The sequence below is a fragment of the Vitis riparia genome, chromosome 1 (genome assembly GCF_004353265.1).
Source record: "Vitis riparia cultivar Riparia Gloire de Montpellier isolate 1030 chromosome 1, EGFV_Vit.rip_1.0, whole genome shotgun sequence".
Lineage (NCBI taxonomy): Eukaryota > Viridiplantae > Streptophyta > Magnoliopsida > Vitales > Vitaceae > Vitis > Vitis riparia.
In genome coordinates, this window is record NC_048431.1 from 329,372 (window position 1) to 346,285 (window position 16,914).

The window sequence follows — 16,914 nt, forward strand, 5'->3', positions numbered from 1 at the left end:
TTGCAGCCAATGGAGGTTCCATGGAGGCTTTTGACCAAAAGAAGGAACAAGGTCAGTGCCGTTGAATGGGGTCATGACCTTCAACCCAAAAGGAAGAGAGGATTCATCTTCCATGAACCGTACGACCAAGATATCAGAATATATATATATATATATATATATATATATACGACTATCTCTACAATCCATTATTCCCCACAAGACACATTGACCACTGTGATCACAGACAAGGCCTTTTGAACATGTTTGCAATTGATTCCTGCATACTGTGATGAACTCTGATTATGTCCCGATAAATCGCAACAATGTTGATTATATGTCCCTTCTGTGATTCAAACTAAAAATGATTAAAATTGAGAAGAAGTTTCCGTCAGAATGAAGATTTATGATCATTACTTGATAATGATCTAAAGCTCAAAACATGTGCCATTTTTTTTTTTCCTTCTTCAGGGTGAGGTCGTTGGAGTGGTCAAGCACCTCCCTCGAGTATATGTACTTTATGAATATGTTCTCAACAGAAGGAGCTTAGACGCAAGGACCACATCTGCACAAATCCATTGAGCACTCAATTATCTTTGCTTTCCCTTTGTTCTATCTCATGGGCCAAGTTCTAACTGAATTGACCACATGAAAAATATAGGTTTCTCCCAAAAGCGTATATACTCTCCATGAAAGGGATTTTTTAAAGCATATCCAATTCATTTTAGGTTATGCTATGCACAGAATCCATATCATATGTATGAAAAATCTCCTAGTAGTTCATATCTCATAGAATCTAATCTCCAAGCACAAATCAATTTCAGGAAATGAATATCTATCCCCCCCTTTAATTTACTGTTCTTGTAAGGCTTCCCAAGATCGTGTATCATATTGGCAAATCAGCCGAAGAAATGCCTCATGCAATTCGCATGATGCTTGAAACAATTAATGTTAATATAGTGATTAAGATAAAACCCTACCAACATAATGATTAAGATGAAACTCTACCGAATTGTTCTTGATTCATTGGCACGAATGGAGTGGATGAATGTCCTTAGTCAATTATCCAACGTACCAAACAAAGCAATATTGCGCGCAATATTAGTAGAGTTCAATATTCACATATATAAAAACTCTCATTTCTCAAATTATGTCCATGCATACATATATTGACCACCCAACCCAACGTACCATCTTACAAAAGAGTAGTGCATGTTTACTAGTATTCTACAATACATAGACCAAACTTAATTTGGTCCACACCTATATATGACTTAAACTTAACTAGCAAAGCCACTGGTAAGTAATCTAACAAAATAATAGACATATGTTGGTGAACCCATAATTACATTCTTATTATTAAGGCCACCAACTCCCACCAATACTACATGCATGCATGTCAAGCAACCCTAGCCACTGCCTTGCAGATGAGTGGGTTCTTCATTTCAAGGGAGAGATTGAGTGTCTCGGACAAGTCCACGCTATGATGGGAAGGAACCCATTTGAAGCTTTGGAGCAGCTGAGCCAACCAGAGGTGAACTGTGGCCAACCCCATGGATTTCCCTGGACAGACCCTCCTGCCAGACCCGAATGGAGCCAGCCTCAGATCAGAGCCCATGATGCTGATATCAGTGTCCATGAAGCGCTCTGGTTTGAACTCAAGAGGCTCTGGCCACACCTTCTCGTCGTGGGTGATGGCCCACATGTTCACCATGGCTGTTGTCCCTGCCGGAACTAGGGTATCTCCGATGTGGACGTCGTCGGTTGCGAGGCGTGCCCAGGAGAGTAGAGGTCCTGGTGGGTGCACCCTGAGAGACTCTTTCACAATGGACTGGACGTAGGGTAGGTTGGGGATGTCGGAATCCGAAACGGGTCTGGAGTTTCCCACCATGGCGTCGATTTCGGATTGGGCTTTGGATTGGATTTCTGGGTGGAGAACCATTCTGGCAAGGATCCATTCCAGCAGGATTGCTACTGTGTCAGTTCCTCGGAAAATCATTTCCTGGAAAACAAACAGATCGACGTGGGAAACCCCAAAACGGTTAGAGTGGAGAAAAGTGAGAGAACCGCATGAGAAAGGTGAAAGGGAATGAAAGATACCCAGAGAACAGCAATCATGTCAGAGTCAGTGAGTTTGTCTTCTTTCTCCAAATCAAGCAAAACATCGACAAAGTCCCCAACTCCATTTACAGAAAGTCCACCCACCCTTTTCGCTCTGTGTTCTTCTATGATCTTTCCAACAAACACATTCACCTTTGAGGCCAAACGTCTGCATCTCTTCCTCACTCCCTGCAAATCCAACAAACCCAGAAGGGGAAAGTGGTCGCTCCAGTTGAAAGTACCCAGAAGCTCATACCCTTCACGCACCAGCTTTTCAAGCTCAAACCCAACTCCTCCTTCATCAAAATCATAGCTCCTTCCAAACACCGTCATCATCACATTATTCAAAGATCCAAAATGGAGAACCTTCTTGACCTCAACTTCACAATTCTCAACCATCAAACCCCTTATCTCATCCATCATTTTGAGACATATGTCCCTTCTGAAACCCTCGAAGGCAGCGATTCTCTTCGGACTGAACAAATGGGTGGCCGATATTCTCCTCAGGTTTCTCCAGTATTCCCCGTACGGCGCAAACCCCATCGCCCTGTGGAACAGAAGCTCATACGCCGACTCCTTCACCGGCCGGTCAGCGAAAGCCGAGCTGCTCAGAATCCCCTTAGCTGTCTCCGGATCACTCGATACCACAAACCGAGTCAGCCCCACCGAGAAAGCCATCAAACCGACTGCGTCCCATCTCCGGGCAAGCTTCGCAAGAACACGATGAGCCTCAGACCCAGAGAAAACGTGAAGCAACCCGGTGACGGGCAAACCAGGCGGACCCGGAATCGCGAAACGCCCCCTGCACTTGGCCAGAGCCCATGCCAGCCCACCCGGAGCGAGCCAGAAGCCAAAAACAACACAGAGCAACACCACACCCACAACCACCTCAACACTCACAACAGACCACCTACCGATATCAGGTACAAACAAAAGCTGGTATTCCGATGACATTCTCAACCCACCAGTGGTTTTCCGACCAACGGAAACCGCCTTCAAAGTGAGAGGATTTCTGTGAGATCGAGAGTGACTGGAAAAGCGCAGGAGAAGAAGAGTGTGGGAGTGGCAGTTAAATAGGGGGTGGGGGGGAGGCAGTTAATGAATGAACCCCAGGTGAGGAAAAAAACTCAACCAGGGTTACAGGCTCATCTTTCGGCGAATCGATGGGATTTGGATTCCAAGGCTTTATGGCGATGGTAGAGATTTGATATGGGGTCCCACGAGGATGGAGCTAAGATAATCAGAGCCGTTGAGGTGGAGGAGATCGAATAGGGGAGATTATAAAGGAGCGGAGTTCACGTGGTTTCCCGGATTCTGTGAATCTTTCGCTTATTTTGATTGCTGGGGAATTTGATCAAGCCATCGACACTACTCTGACATATATTCCAACACAGGACTTGCCATTATTTCCCACTAAGTTTCGCCATGGATTGTTTGAAGTTTCCCTACTCTTTCTCTTCCTGCACATATGACATATCCAGAAAAAAAGTTATTTATTCATTTATTTAAATTTAATCTGGCATAGGTGTATGAGCGATGAGCATCATCATCCTATATTTTTAGCCATACAATTCAATTCAGTATACTATTAAAATTCGTGTTTTCTATTATTAAGAAGCATTACTAATAATGCGTATGTATGAGAGTGAACAAAGTATTAATACCATCATTAATTGAATGTAAAAATAAATAAAATGGTAAGTAGTTAAATTGTTTAAACTTTTCCTTGTATCATTCAAAACCCAATTTTGAAAATTTAGTCTTGTTTCCACAAAAATATTCTAACTATTTATTTTATGAAAATAATTTTTCTTTTAAAACCTAAATGTAAAAATTCAAAATGATAAAAAGTATTTATGTTAAAAATAAACTACTTTTCAAATAAGAACATGGGAAAAGTTTGATTCATAAATTTGTGGATTATTTCATCTCTTCTTACATATTAATTTTAAATGTAATTGTTAATCTTTTCCAATTGAAATAAAAAAAATAACCATATAATTAATATTTTCTTACCCTTACTATGTAATAGATAAAATTCTTTTAATGGATCAATGATTTTGTATCCCTTCAATTGTACGAGATTATTAAAGCTCATTTTATAGAAAAAATAATATTAATTTTTAAGGTTTTTGTTTGGATAAAACTATTAAAAAACATCCAAGAAGGGGAATCCAACTTTCCTAACTAGTTTACTATTTAAAATAAGGAAGAAAATTACAATATGGAGAAAGATATAAGAAAATTTTGTCAAATAAAAATCGACAATAACTTTACACCCCTAATAAAATCTAAACAATTAAACAAAGTTACAAATATATAATATTAAGGTATAAAATAATAAGATAATGTTCAAACTTCAAAATATAAAACAATAAAATTATGAATAGGATTGGATAGGTCCACACGGGTATCCCGACTAATGGTTTCACCATATCTTACTTGGTGTCATAGTGAGGCCTTGCATATATTATTATGGTGGCCCATGCATGCATGAAAATATAATTGAAAGCGACACGAATTTGACACAAAAAGGGCAAATTGCATGTATATATTATCATGCAATTTCTAACAACTAATAAATTAGTTTTTTATAGGAAATTTGTTAGATTGATTTGGTTTGAAAATCATGTAATGATATATGTAGCTGACTAACAAATTTTCTCCCACATGACATGATCTAAGTATTGAAGAAGAGCCATGTTCAACGGTGGCACACCCACTAATTCTAAGCATGGAAATTAAGCTTACAACAACCATTGGAGATTTGTATTCAACAAATGTTCAATGTTTCTTTACATGTGGTGGTGCATCATGGCACAGCTGTGCTTTTGGAATTCCAGCTGAAAAAGTCACAAAATCCGCTTTGTTTATTTATTTTTTGGTTCTATTTCTTTGAAATTGATCATAAAGTTCAAAATTCCGGAACCGATTCATCAAAGCAGCATGTATATTTTTGGCAAAGCATTTCTGTCCGTGACCAAGTCAATGAGGCTTGATGCTGACAGCATACCTGAAAATTTCAATTGGGTGAAGAAATTGTGGTAATTCCACCTATTTTCCTTTTTCTTTTTATTTTTTTTATAACATAAATATATGTTTTTTTTATTGTCCCTTTCATACAGGAATTGCAAACTTTTTTATTTTATGTTTTTTTTTCTCTCTATTTTCTTTTCAATTTTTATTAAATGTTACTTCAAATTTTTTACAATCAAACATGAGATAAGAGGTTTAAATATTAAAAATAAAAATAAATTCATTCCAATATTTCCAACCTATAATTTTCAATTATTTTTAGAAATAAATTTCATAAATACAATTATATTTAGAAATTAAAAAAAAAAAATTCTTTTTATTCTCTATTTAAATACCGTACACTAATATATAATATAAAAGTTTTAAAAATATTTTCTATATTTTTAATTATTTGACATTTCTAAAAAACATCTGAAAATATCTCAAATAAAAAAATGTTTTCAAACAACCTGGATTATTCCTTTTTTAACCTATAAACTTCAAGACAGACTTAACCCTAACCGCAACACTTGGGTATATCCATATATTGACATGTGGATGTGATTTAAGTTGGATGGAGATGGGGATGTTTGGTTGAAAGGAAAATAAATGCAAATGAATATGCATGCAATGTTAAGAGGATAATTGTATTCATCACAACGCAATTCCTTTCTGCTTCTATCTTTCATTCTCATCAACTCTCATGAACGGATGAACCACACCAACATTATTCTGAATACACAATTTTGTGTAGAACAACCACATGAGATTCTTCTGTAGAAACCATTTATTTTGAGGTCATGGAAGGTAAACATTTCAGCAAAAGTGTCTGTAACCAAGGGCAAGGGATGACGGGATGCCAACAACACAACACACCCAATATGACCAAGAACTATCATGGCCACTGTGGTTACCCATATTGAAGCATACCACAATGCTAGCAAAAACAAGGTAGAATCATGTCACAAGATGCTTCAAATGAGCCTCCCCATGGGTTTATATGGAATCTTGGAAGCTTCTGAAGACTCCTATTCTTAGCCATTGGTGGGAAGAGTATGAAAAGTTGTAGAGATGCCTAGAGATGTCCATATATCTCTACACTATGGTGGAAGGCATGAGAGGAGTTCAAGGCTTTTTAGATAATTTTAGAGATCTCTTGTATATTCTTGTATGTAGACTAGTACATAGAATCGTGTAGATTGTTTTAGAATATTCATGATTTGTAAAGAACCCTTCTAGAACCCAAGCAAGTGAGCTTCCATTGCATAGCTTCCTTTGAAAGCAATAAAGTTTCAATTTTTAAGTATCGCTTACTACGCCCTCTAAAGCTTCTAAGTCAGGTGCGTTTTAGCCTAAAAAGCTAAGCATCGAGAATAAGACTGACTTAAAAAGATCAAGGGTCTTGACTTGTCTAAATATCGCACAAGCTTAGGGAAAGACTAAGGTGGTGTTTTTTTTTTAGCTTTTTGCTGAAAACAATTTAGTTTTAGAATTTAGATTGTTTGTTTTTCTACTTTTTCATGACTTATTATAAACTTTTTATTAAATAGAAAAAACCAAAATATGTAACTTTTTCTGAATAGAAAAAATAACATAATGGTTTTTTTTACTTTTTAATACTTAATAGAAATAAAATATTACAAAAACAAACAACCTAATATTTAATACTATTAAGCATTAAAGTTCTATTTAGAATTAAGTAAAAAAACAAACACCATCTAAGTCCGTGACAACTAGCTCCCATGACCAGGGTTAGGGTATCAACTAGTTTCCAACAAACATTTTTATCGACTAGTTTCCAACTAACATTTTGACCACTTGCTATGGTGATCTAGTTTCCATCTTTCCACCTTTTTTACCACCTACTCAATAAGTGATGATTGAATATGTTAAAAGGTTACCATAAGCACCATGAGACTCTTAACACATATCATAATTGTCCAAGTAGAAGGAAAATATAACCAAGGTCATTTGAACTACAAATGGCAATTGTTTCCTAGTAAGAAAGGTTATTATTAAAAGGAGAACAGATAAAACACTTTCAACAAGGGCAATCCCACACCCATATATGCTCTCATTGATTTATAGCAAAACAACATTCATGAACATGATCACAAGGTAGTTGTATGACACTCCAAACAGCAAACAGGCTAGGGAAGTGGTTGGCAGTATCCATGAAAACACCAAAAAGGACAAGCCACTAAGCATAGGCAATTATCTTTGTTCTTGATCGACTGCTTTTTGCAAGAAATACAAATGCATTTATAATCAAGCATTGAGTAGAGTGATTCCAGAAAGACCCACCCCAGCTATATGCATCATTTACATGATCAAGCAAGTTTCTGATGTTTATGGAAGATCAAACAGGCATCCAAACTACAGCAGGTTCCAGAGAAGTAGAAGAATAGTAGTTTCATATGAAGAAATGTAGCATATCTCATTTACCACCACCACCACCACCACTAGCACCACCACCACTAGCACCACCACCACCACCACCACCACCAAAGAGGTAATCCAAAGATGATCCACCACCAGGTGCAGAGTGGACCTTAGTTGAGGGACGACCCTGCATCCAGGAAAGAAGTTTATCAATCATAACGATGCTTACATGTGTGTGGTAATGAAACATATCTAATCATTTAAAAATAAAATTAAAAAGAACCAATTTAGCAATAGCCGCAAAAGATAGATGGGGGAGGACTGAAAACCCAAGACCTTCAGTTAACTAGAGCTATGATACCATGTTGAGTTACTAATTTTCTTAAAAACTTGAGCAGTTAAGTTTTGGATTTACAATATATATCATGCTATAACAAGCATTATTGAGGAAGAACGATTCTTGATAGCCATAAAACTTTTATCCCTGTGTTGGGTGTTATAGAACTCAACACTAAAATGTAATGTGATTTTCCCCATTCCTGTACAGAAAGAAGATAATATCTGCTTTCTTATATAATCACCTTAGAACAAATTTTTTGATATTATTATAGAAAAACATCTAGGAACTTATAGTTGTTATTAAGAACCCTGAAGTAGGACACACTTGCCCATCATTTTCAGTAGGTAATTGCTCATCCGTCATGCTAATATCAGGCAACTAACTAGTAATTTGTCTTCATAATATGCTTCATATATAATACATACCTAGTATCCATGGCATCAACGGTTTAAAATATAGCTGAAAGAATAAACTAACAAGGATAGAGAAACTATAGTATTCAACTAATAAAGCGGTACCAACTGTGGATACAGAAAGATGGAAATTTGGCGAGGGAAATGTGATGGTCAACACCACAAGCTTAAAGTTTAAGAGGTTACAAGTTATGATCACATCTGCATAGATTCCTTAAGAAAAAAAAGGAGATATTAGCAGGCTAATAAAATCACTATGAAATTCACCATTCAAGCCATGGAACCAAGTTCATTGTCAGCTAGAATGACCTTGTTTAGTCTGAATTTTGAGACCATCAAAACTTAAGCAAAATTGACAAGTAATATTACTAATAATCTTATGCTAACATCAGTCATGACATACACAACAGTTCTTAAATTATGTTGAGACTACAGGCAGTGGCACATGCATTGTGCATACAAACATAACACCATACAATATTTGAAGGCAATTTAGAGCATATGTGTAAGTTTGTTGAAAAGTTAAGAGACATTAAATATTGGAAGATGAGGAAGAGACACTTTCGGGAAATATTTTAGGATAGTGGCTTACAATGTCTAGTAATGTTACTTCATTGAACTTATCATTTACCATTTTTAACATTACTACTAGGGTTATGGTAGGTTTTTGAGTTGCCAGTTAAGATTGCGCGAGACAGAGGAGAAAGATAAACAAGGGTTTGGATTTCGTAACAGTATAGATATACAGAATCAACAAATTGTTCCTAATTCTGATACTAAATACACATCAAATTACCTCCAAACTTAACAGACTACGTCTCACAGCATTTTTGGTTCCTAAATTCTTAGTAACACCTCATCTCATGGCCAGATCCCTAGAAATGGTTGCACACTTTGTCCGTCATTTATAGCATCTCAATTCTGATTCTCAACTTGGTTGCTGTTTTTCATGCTATCTGCTTCATTTAGGCATTGACCTCTTATCTTATTTTACTGAACACTGAACTTTGATCTACCTCTAAAATGCCAGTGTCCTTGTGGTAAGATAATCAGAGATCACTGTGCCCAATATAAGTGACCAAAATTATAAACATGACAACTACGCCACAGGCTGAGCTTAGTTCATGAGCAAATGTTATATCGAATTCCAAAAGATTTAGAGCAGATGCATACCATCGGTTCCTACAGTATGAAAAAAGTGTCTCACAGTCTTAAAAATATGCAATGGCAAAAAGTGGGATGTCAAGTCATGGTTTCCAGAATAGAAATTAGAAAACTGCAAACATAATTCAGCAGTTTTCTCACCAAAAGCTTCATGAAAACATGCAAAACAAAAATCTACCTTGTAATGGACAAAAGAAAGCAAAATAAATGAACAAAAAAAAATGTAAATAAATTTACGACTTTTTAAAGGATTTCAAGTTTAAACCTAATAGATGCTAAGGCTTCTTAGGAAAAAAAGGACCTCTGCATGGGCTTCAAATAGATCAAATTCCAGAAGAAACAGAATCATTTTTCAGGAGACTATGGATGACGATCATCAAGCCAAATCATTTACATTAATTACATATGAAGAAATGAATCAAAGAGAAACCCCCCAAAGCTAGTTAGTAGAAAAACTAGAAAAAAGATACCAAATTCTTACTCTAAATCTTCTGAACCCCTCAACAAGTAAACAAGTTAGGATGAGCACTACCTTCTGACTCTGATTAGAAAAGACATGGTAGCCTATTCTTCTCCACTACTTATTATTTGTGTGTGCCTTTTCCTATCTCTTTTATTCTTAAACTCTATTGCTGACTCAAAAACATCATGAGAATGTCAGGAATTTGAGGGAACTGTAAACACATTCTATCAGGCAAACTATGCAAAGTCATGTAATTCACACTAAAAAAATATCAAAGCTATCCTGACTGGAATCATACCGTGATGAAGTTGCCACAGTTCTGGCCATCCGCCCGGTGGTAGTTGTTTGCAGTGTTACTATTGATACCTGCAGGTATCTGCTTAGTAACATCTGTTGGTTGAGCTGCAGCAATGGGCTTGGTGGAAGCCCCAGTATTAGCAGCTGGTCCTTCGCTAGAAGAAGCTGGGGCATTGTTTGGCGCCGGTTTGGGAGCCTCTCCACTCCCAAAAAGGTAGCCCAATGAACTCTGTCCTCCACCGCTGCTGACTCCTCGACCCATTATCTCCAACTTCTTCTTCGATGACAAAATCCAAATCTACCACAAAGTCCAATTAGATAATAGCATCAAACAGCAGGAAGCCACTAACCGAGCAAAATAAAGAACAGAAAACATGAAACTATGATGTTGAAGGACATCTCTAACAGATACCATTGGATGCAAGTACCAGAGACCAGTAACATGAAAATTCAATCTTTGGTTCAATATATTTAACAATTACATCACATCAATTCACTCTGGAAACATTGAATCACTTAACGCTGTGGAAAAAAGAGAAAAAATCAAATTGGCCCGGTCAAAAGAAGCTGTATCAGCAAATTGATACCCCCATCTGTCTTCAAAAATATTTTAAAAGCTAATTAAAATGGCATAGACAGGCGCATTATGCATCCACAGAAATATTGGTATATCATCACTCTGAGAATGATTCCATTACATCAAAGCTGTCTTAAGTAAAATATATTGGGCTAATTCCAAAAGGGGTTTGTGGAAACAACAATAAAAACGATCAACTTGCCTATTGCATTTTCTATTTACTCCATTTTGGGTGTTTTTTCCATAAAAAACCATAACCCCAAAGAACCGAACAAAGCTTACTGTCACAATCATTATCACATCCAGATAAATATACATATTAAAAAGAACCCTCCTATCTTTCAAGATCGGATCTTGGAAATACATCAAAGAAACAATTAATAAATGAACAACCGATTAAACAACAAACCATAGTTTTCCCCAAATGGAGAAAATATCAGGAGTGAACCAACAGAAAGGCAGATTGGCATTCAAAATAATAATAATAATAATAAGATTATGGATTCACAGCCAAACTTCACCATGTCAAATCATTCCATTCCAACAACCCAACTTCGAGTCACAAACCCAGACAAGAAATCACATAATATTGCAGTAGAAATCAACAACAGATCTAAAACAACAAAACCCACGGATCACTGCACAAACCAGAAAGTGTAGAAACAATTAAAGCAGAATTTGGCAAGAAATACTGAAGATCAAAATGGGGGTGGCAGCAGGTGTAATAAAAGAAGTGTAGAAATCAGAAAAGAACCTGTGGATGAGAGAGCAGAGCAGAGCAGATCTGAGATCACTGGAGAAGTAGTGAGCACCAACTAAATAGTTGCCTAGCAACTGCAAATTGAAATGATCTATAAAAGGTATGATGTTGTATTTCCACTCCTTTTTTTTGCTTCCTATTTATCTTTCCCTACTTATATTATTATTATTATTAAAATATTATCTTTACTTTTATATAATTTGTGAATAAAGGAAAAGAGAATTTGATGAAAAAAAAATTATAATTTAGTGATAATATAAATTATGAGAGGTTAATGTAAATTTTTGGAATTTAATAGAGGAAATTAAATAAGAAAATAGGAAGTGGAAATAACAAGGTAGCATATGATGAGAGTGGATCACAGTGGGTTGCTCTCACGTGTCACATCACATGGATGGTCGTTCAAAAACTGTTTTAAGACCGCGTTTGGACCTTCCTTCTTCTTAATTAAATTTCTGTTTTTTCTCCTTTGGATTTGCATTGTGGCAACTAGCAAGGCAATTAAGGGGAAAAAACAAAAACAAAAACAAAAAAGGCAAACCCTAACCTTTGAACAAATTTTTTGGAAATGGTCTTTAAAATCTTTTTTTTTTTCGTTGTCTAGACTTCAAAAACATATTTGCTAAATTTTATACTGAAAATAATTTTTTATAATTGATTTTAAAAATAATGTTAATAAATTTGAGGTGTTTTTCATAATTTTTTTTATATAGTATTTTAAGAAATAATTGAAAATATAATTAGGTCAAATTTTTTTCATTATATATATATAAATATGTATAATGTTTTCATAGAAAATAGGTTGGGAAAACCTTTTTTTTTTTTTATTTCATTTCTTAAATAAAATTTTATTTGTGAAAATAATTGATAATTAAACACACTTTTTTGAGAACTGTTCCTTTACCCTTTTCTCCCTGGCATCTGGTCATGAATTTAGTTCATTTGTGATTATGGGTATTTCCTGGTTTGGGCTTGGGCCTTAGATCATGGCCCATCAGACAGAATTCTATCCCTCCTGGGTCAAAATCATACATAATTTGTCTGCTAAACCAATGATGTTCTAAAGAGGAGGCTACTAATATTTAAGCTTCCAAATGAAAAACCATGATATGTTGGTAATACTTAAGGTAATCCTTTCATCTACTCAATCAATTGCAACTTGAAAAGAGGGCCATCACATACTTTGGATAATGTTTCATCGATTGCTAAGAAGTTAAAAACAATTTTTTTTAAATTCAATGAGAGTTTATATACAGATGTGATTAAATTTTGTTAAAAGGGTTTACGTTCTAACAAAGAAATTGATATAAACCATAAAAAATATTATTTCTTCTAAAAATATTTTCTTGACTTATTTAACAGAATATTTCATATTTAATGAAAATTTTATAATATTAATATTATTTTTTTGAAATTTGTGATTTTAACTTCGTTTTTCAATTTTAATAAAAACCAAAAATAGAAAGTTATTGCAAAAGAACTTTCATTTAATCTAATGCAATCTATTTTAGTGAAAATAATGTATCGGTAGCATCTAGCATCGCTTTTTTCTTGCATTTGGGCTTAATAAATAGGGAAAATATTCAAAATTGATCCAAAAGTGTAGGTTGTTGGATCATAAACCAATAACAATTATAAATATTCAAAATCAGTCTCCCAAATCCATTGTCCTCTATTTAGTCAAATGAAGCTCAAAAGTCAGCCCTGATCAAATATTTGGACTAAGTCCCAAACTTAAGCATGCTACACATGACATCACCATTCACCACACACTAAACAAAAATGTAATCATAGAATCCATTAAACACCCACTGAAAAAAACTAGGGGAACCCTCCTCCTCCTTTCTTGATTTCTCTAGGTCAAAGTCAAAAAAGGCCCAATTTTCTTTGTATTTGGGTTGTTAAAGGTTCTTGCCCTAAAACATATATACCATAATAATAATAAATAAATAAAAAATGCCCACACGTTTTTCTCTCTATGGTTGGAAGTTTCCACTGTCGCCATCTTCTTGAGACTTTGAAGCCCCTCATTTCCTTGTGTTCCCATTCATTCTAATAAATGGGTGTGGAGATTTTCACATAAAATGATGTCATTTTCTTGGAATTTTATGGTTAATTTCCCCGATTCATTTTCTTGGAAAAAATTCATTTTTCAATGCCATTTTTGAACCTCCATCACTGTGTAGTCCATTTAGGCTTCTAGACCAGAAGAGAAGTGGCTCCAAATATATAATATCATTTTGGTCCCATCATTTTCTATATAATTAAGCTCCTCCAGCAGCAACCTCCAACACTTGCAGCCAAAAAACACAAACTGAAATTCCTCACCTCTTTCTCCCCCCTTGTTTGGTTGCCGAGAAAGTGTAGCAGGTCAAGGAAAAGAAAAGAAAAACCAAAACCCATCAAACTTACGATCTGAATTTGAATTCTCGTGCATGAAAAATGGGAAACGCATTCGCCTGCCTGTCATCTCATCAGAAAGCGGTTTCAAAGAAGCGCTCCAAGCGAGCACCAAGGCCTGCTGGACCACTCCCCACCTCCCTCAGCCAAAGAAGGAATGCAACAGTGTCACCTTCGCCGTCGAGGAGGAAGAACGATAACAGACTGGACGACGACGCTTTGATTCGACAGCAAGCGGTGGCTGCAGCTATCCTCTTTCGCCAACACCAGAGGAGCAGTTCCATGACATTTGACCGATCAAACTCGGTCGTATATCCAATTCCAGCCCCATCTTGGAACAAACACAGCAACTTGCCCCGCAGTGCAAGTACTAGAACTGGGTCTTTCTCAGACTCCCCTCTTAAACCCCATCAGCTCCTCACAAAGGTTTGAGTCTCAGCCTTCATATAAGCATCATACCTTGCTGATTACAACTCAAAAAGAATATGATTTGATCATTGTTTGATTAGCTAAAAATCTTGATTATATTTCACGGGAATTTTAGGTTTTAGATACTATTTTCTTCTTCTGGTTTGTTGTTTTGGAAGAGTGTGGGTGGTGGTTGAGTGGGTCAAATTTATTATTTTATGGCTATATATGGTTTCAGACTTTGATTCAATTGGGAGGTGAGGCAGCTGCCTTTGCTGACCTATGGAAGACGGAAAGGGAGTTCATATCTTATTTTGAATTACTTTAAATTATCTTTTTGGGGTTCTATGTCTGAAACTCATAAGTGGAGAAAGAAGACAAGGATATTTTAGTAATTTTAAATATTATTTGTTATTTAAAAGAAGGAAAGAGAGAGTATTCAGATGGAACCTTGTTTATTTTTTTGGTGTCTACCAAGAAATGTTATTTGTTTAAATGAAAAAGAAATATTGTTGTCAACAAAATCAGGTCAAGCCCAAATAATATATGGGTGTGATTAGTGATGAATCTCATCTTAGGTCATGAAGAATCACATTATTTTAATGATTCACCTCTCTAATTGGACTGCCCAACTCATGAATTATCAAGTGAAATTTTCTTTGTCTCTTATCAATTTTTTTAACCAACTCGTTTCTATTTCTTTCTTATAGGATCTGAAGTTAGATGAGTTGGAGACCAAACATTTTGTCCTTGTCCATGGAGGTGGTTTTGGAGCTTGGTGTTGGTACAAAACCATAGCACTTCTAGAAGAAGCTGGATTTGAAGTTGATACAGTAGACTTAATGGGCTCTGGAATTCACTCATCTGATACCAACAGCATCACCAGCCTAGCACTATACGTCAAGCCCCTCACTGATTTCCTTGGAAAACTTGCAGATGGAAGGAAGGTCTGTTCTTCTCTCTTTTTCTCTCGTAAATATACTTCTTCCATTAGTCAGTATCTTCCAGCTTGTGAGTCCAAAGCCTAATAAGATGTGCAATGTAGGTCCAAATCCTAAACATTTTAAACTTTTAGGTTATGTTTGGTTCAGAAAAATACTAAAGAAAGAAAAAAAAAATACAGAGAAAAATGATTTTTTCATGTTTGGTTGTCCTACGAAAAATATAAAAGAAAATAAAATATAATTAAAACTAATTAAAAACTTATATATTTTTAAATCATTTAATCTTTATATTGATGAGTTAAAATAAATAAAATGAGTTTGAAGTAATAAAAAAAAAATTTATCAATTTTTAATTTATTTTTTATTTTCCTTCCCTTTTTCTTTTCTTCTTCTTTTCCTTTGTATTTTCTTTCTCTTACATTTTCCCTCAAATTTTCTAGGAACCAAACATAGCCTTAGAAAAAGTTGATAGCTCGACATAGTATTAAAGTTATGGTAACTAGAGGTCTCGGGTTCAAGTCCTTCCCCACCTGTGATGACAAAGTTTTGACATGCTTTTTGCTAACCTCCCATATTCGATTATGAGACCATTTGTAAAATAAGTGTTAGAATTAAATTCTAACTTTGAGTTTTTTCATCTCCCTCGATACAGGTGATTTTAGTGGGGCATGACTTTGGTGGTGCTTGCATCTCATATGCCATGGAGCTGTTTCCTTCTAAAGTTGCGAAGGCTATTTTCATTGCTGCAGCAATGCTGACTAATGGACAGAGCACCCTTGATATGTTTACCCAACAGGTTTGCCCCTGGAATTTTAGAGGAGAAAACACATCAAAACATCAATTTCATAGTCTCCACACTCTCCTCCCTACTAACAAGTGAAATTCTTCTTGCTAATGCAGACCGGCATGAACGATCTGATGCGCAAAGCTCAAATATTTCTTTATGCCAATGGGAAGGATCAACCCCCGACTGCCATTGACCTAGACAAAACATTGTTGAAAGACTTGCTGTTCAATCAATGTACTGCTAAGGTATGTTTCCTACATATCAAAATTGCAGAAATTTGAAAGATGTGTAGTTGCATTGTTATAAATGATGCGTTTTTTTTTTTTTCTTTTTCCATTCAGGATGTTGCATTGGCATCAGTATCAATGAGGCCAATCCCCATTGCACCTGTTTGGGAGAAGCTGTCTCTTTCTGATGCCAAGTACGGCTCTGTCCAGAGATTTTATATAAAAACTCAAGAAGATTGCGCCTTACCCAGTCTTCTGCAAGAGATCATAATAAGCTCGAATCCCCCAGAACAGGTTTTCCAGCTTAAAGGCTCTGATCATTCGCCCTTCTTCTCGAAGCCTCAGTCCCTTCACAGGCTCTTAGTGGAGATATCAAAGATTCCACCAAAGCGAGTATGAAGTTCCTGTGCATTCAGGCGACGGTAACATAGGCTTTACACATAGCAAGCAGCAACGGTTTGGAAGAGCAAGTAACAACCCGAATGGTTCGTTCATGATCATATGCACTCACATATCGTTCCCCACCAGTCCACAAACATATCTGTATCTATATTTTTGTAGTCAAAATGTTTCATCTGTATAGATACTTTATTGTGTTTTTCTCACAGAAAAAAGGTATCAATCAAATTAGTTTATTGTGTTTTTCTCACAGAAGAAA

General features: G+C 35.8%; 3 protein-coding genes across 3 annotated transcripts; 1 reads left to right on the forward strand and 2 right to left on the reverse strand.

Moving 5' to 3' along the window:
• Positions 1-1,096: 1,096 nt before the first annotated feature.
• Positions 1,097-3,187, reverse strand: LOC117911978 (cytochrome P450 78A5-like). The gene is made up of 2 exons (XM_034826381.1): positions 2,080-3,187; positions 1,097-1,981 (listed from the first exon to the last, which is right to left on the reverse strand). Exons 1-2 carry the CDS (start codon positions 3,031-3,033, stop codon positions 1,379-1,381), a joined length of 1,557 nt encoding a protein of 518 aa, XP_034682272.1. The 5' UTR covers positions 3,034-3,187; the 3' UTR covers positions 1,097-1,378.
• Positions 3,188-7,133: 3,946 nt separating this feature from the next.
• Positions 7,134-11,594, reverse strand: LOC117925009 (protein SPIRAL1-like 1). Its single transcript, XM_034843794.1, has 3 exons — positions 11,485-11,594; positions 10,155-10,451; positions 7,134-7,663 (listed from the first exon to the last, which is right to left on the reverse strand). The coding sequence occupies exons 2-3, from the start codon at positions 10,413-10,415 to the stop codon at positions 7,532-7,534; spliced, it is 393 nt and encodes a 130-aa protein (XP_034699685.1). The 5' UTR covers positions 10,416-10,451; positions 11,485-11,594; the 3' UTR covers positions 7,134-7,531.
• Positions 11,595-13,646: 2,052 nt separating this feature from the next.
• On the forward strand, positions 13,647-16,907 carry LOC117913731 (putative methylesterase 11, chloroplastic). The gene is made up of 5 exons (XM_034828772.1): positions 13,647-14,316; positions 15,009-15,245; positions 15,895-16,038; positions 16,143-16,274; positions 16,371-16,907. Exons 1-5 carry the CDS (start codon positions 13,933-13,935, stop codon positions 16,653-16,655), a joined length of 1,182 nt encoding a protein of 393 aa, XP_034684663.1. The 5' UTR covers positions 13,647-13,932; the 3' UTR covers positions 16,656-16,907.
• Positions 16,908-16,914: the final 7 nt, after the last annotated feature.

Bases quoted from the DNA above. Each gene is read 5' to 3' on its own strand.
- LOC117911978 (XM_034826381.1), bottom strand. From the start codon at position 3,033: ATGTCATCGGAATACCAGCTTTTGTTTGTACCTGATATCGGTAGGTGG. The intron at 1,982-2,079 runs GTATCTTTCATT...TTTGTTTTCCAG, and splicing joins ACATGATTGCTGTTCTCTGG to GAAATGATTTTCCGAGGAAC.
- LOC117925009 (XM_034843794.1), bottom strand. From the start codon at position 10,415: ATGGGTCGAGGAGTCAGCAGCGGTGGAGGACAGAGTTCATTGGGCTAC. The intron at 7,664-10,154 runs GTATGATTCCAG...TCCTGGATGCAG, and splicing joins ACTGTGGCAACTTCATCACG to GGTCGTCCCTCAACTAAGGT.
- LOC117913731 (XM_034828772.1), top strand. From the start codon at position 13,933: ATGGGAAACGCATTCGCCTGCCTGTCATCTCATCAGAAAGCGGTTTCA. The intron at 14,317-15,008 runs GTTTGAGTCTCA...TCTTTCTTATAG, and splicing joins CCCATCAGCTCCTCACAAAG to GATCTGAAGTTAGATGAGTT. The intron at 16,275-16,370 runs GTATGTTTCCTA...TTTTCCATTCAG, and splicing joins TCAATCAATGTACTGCTAAG to GATGTTGCATTGGCATCAGT.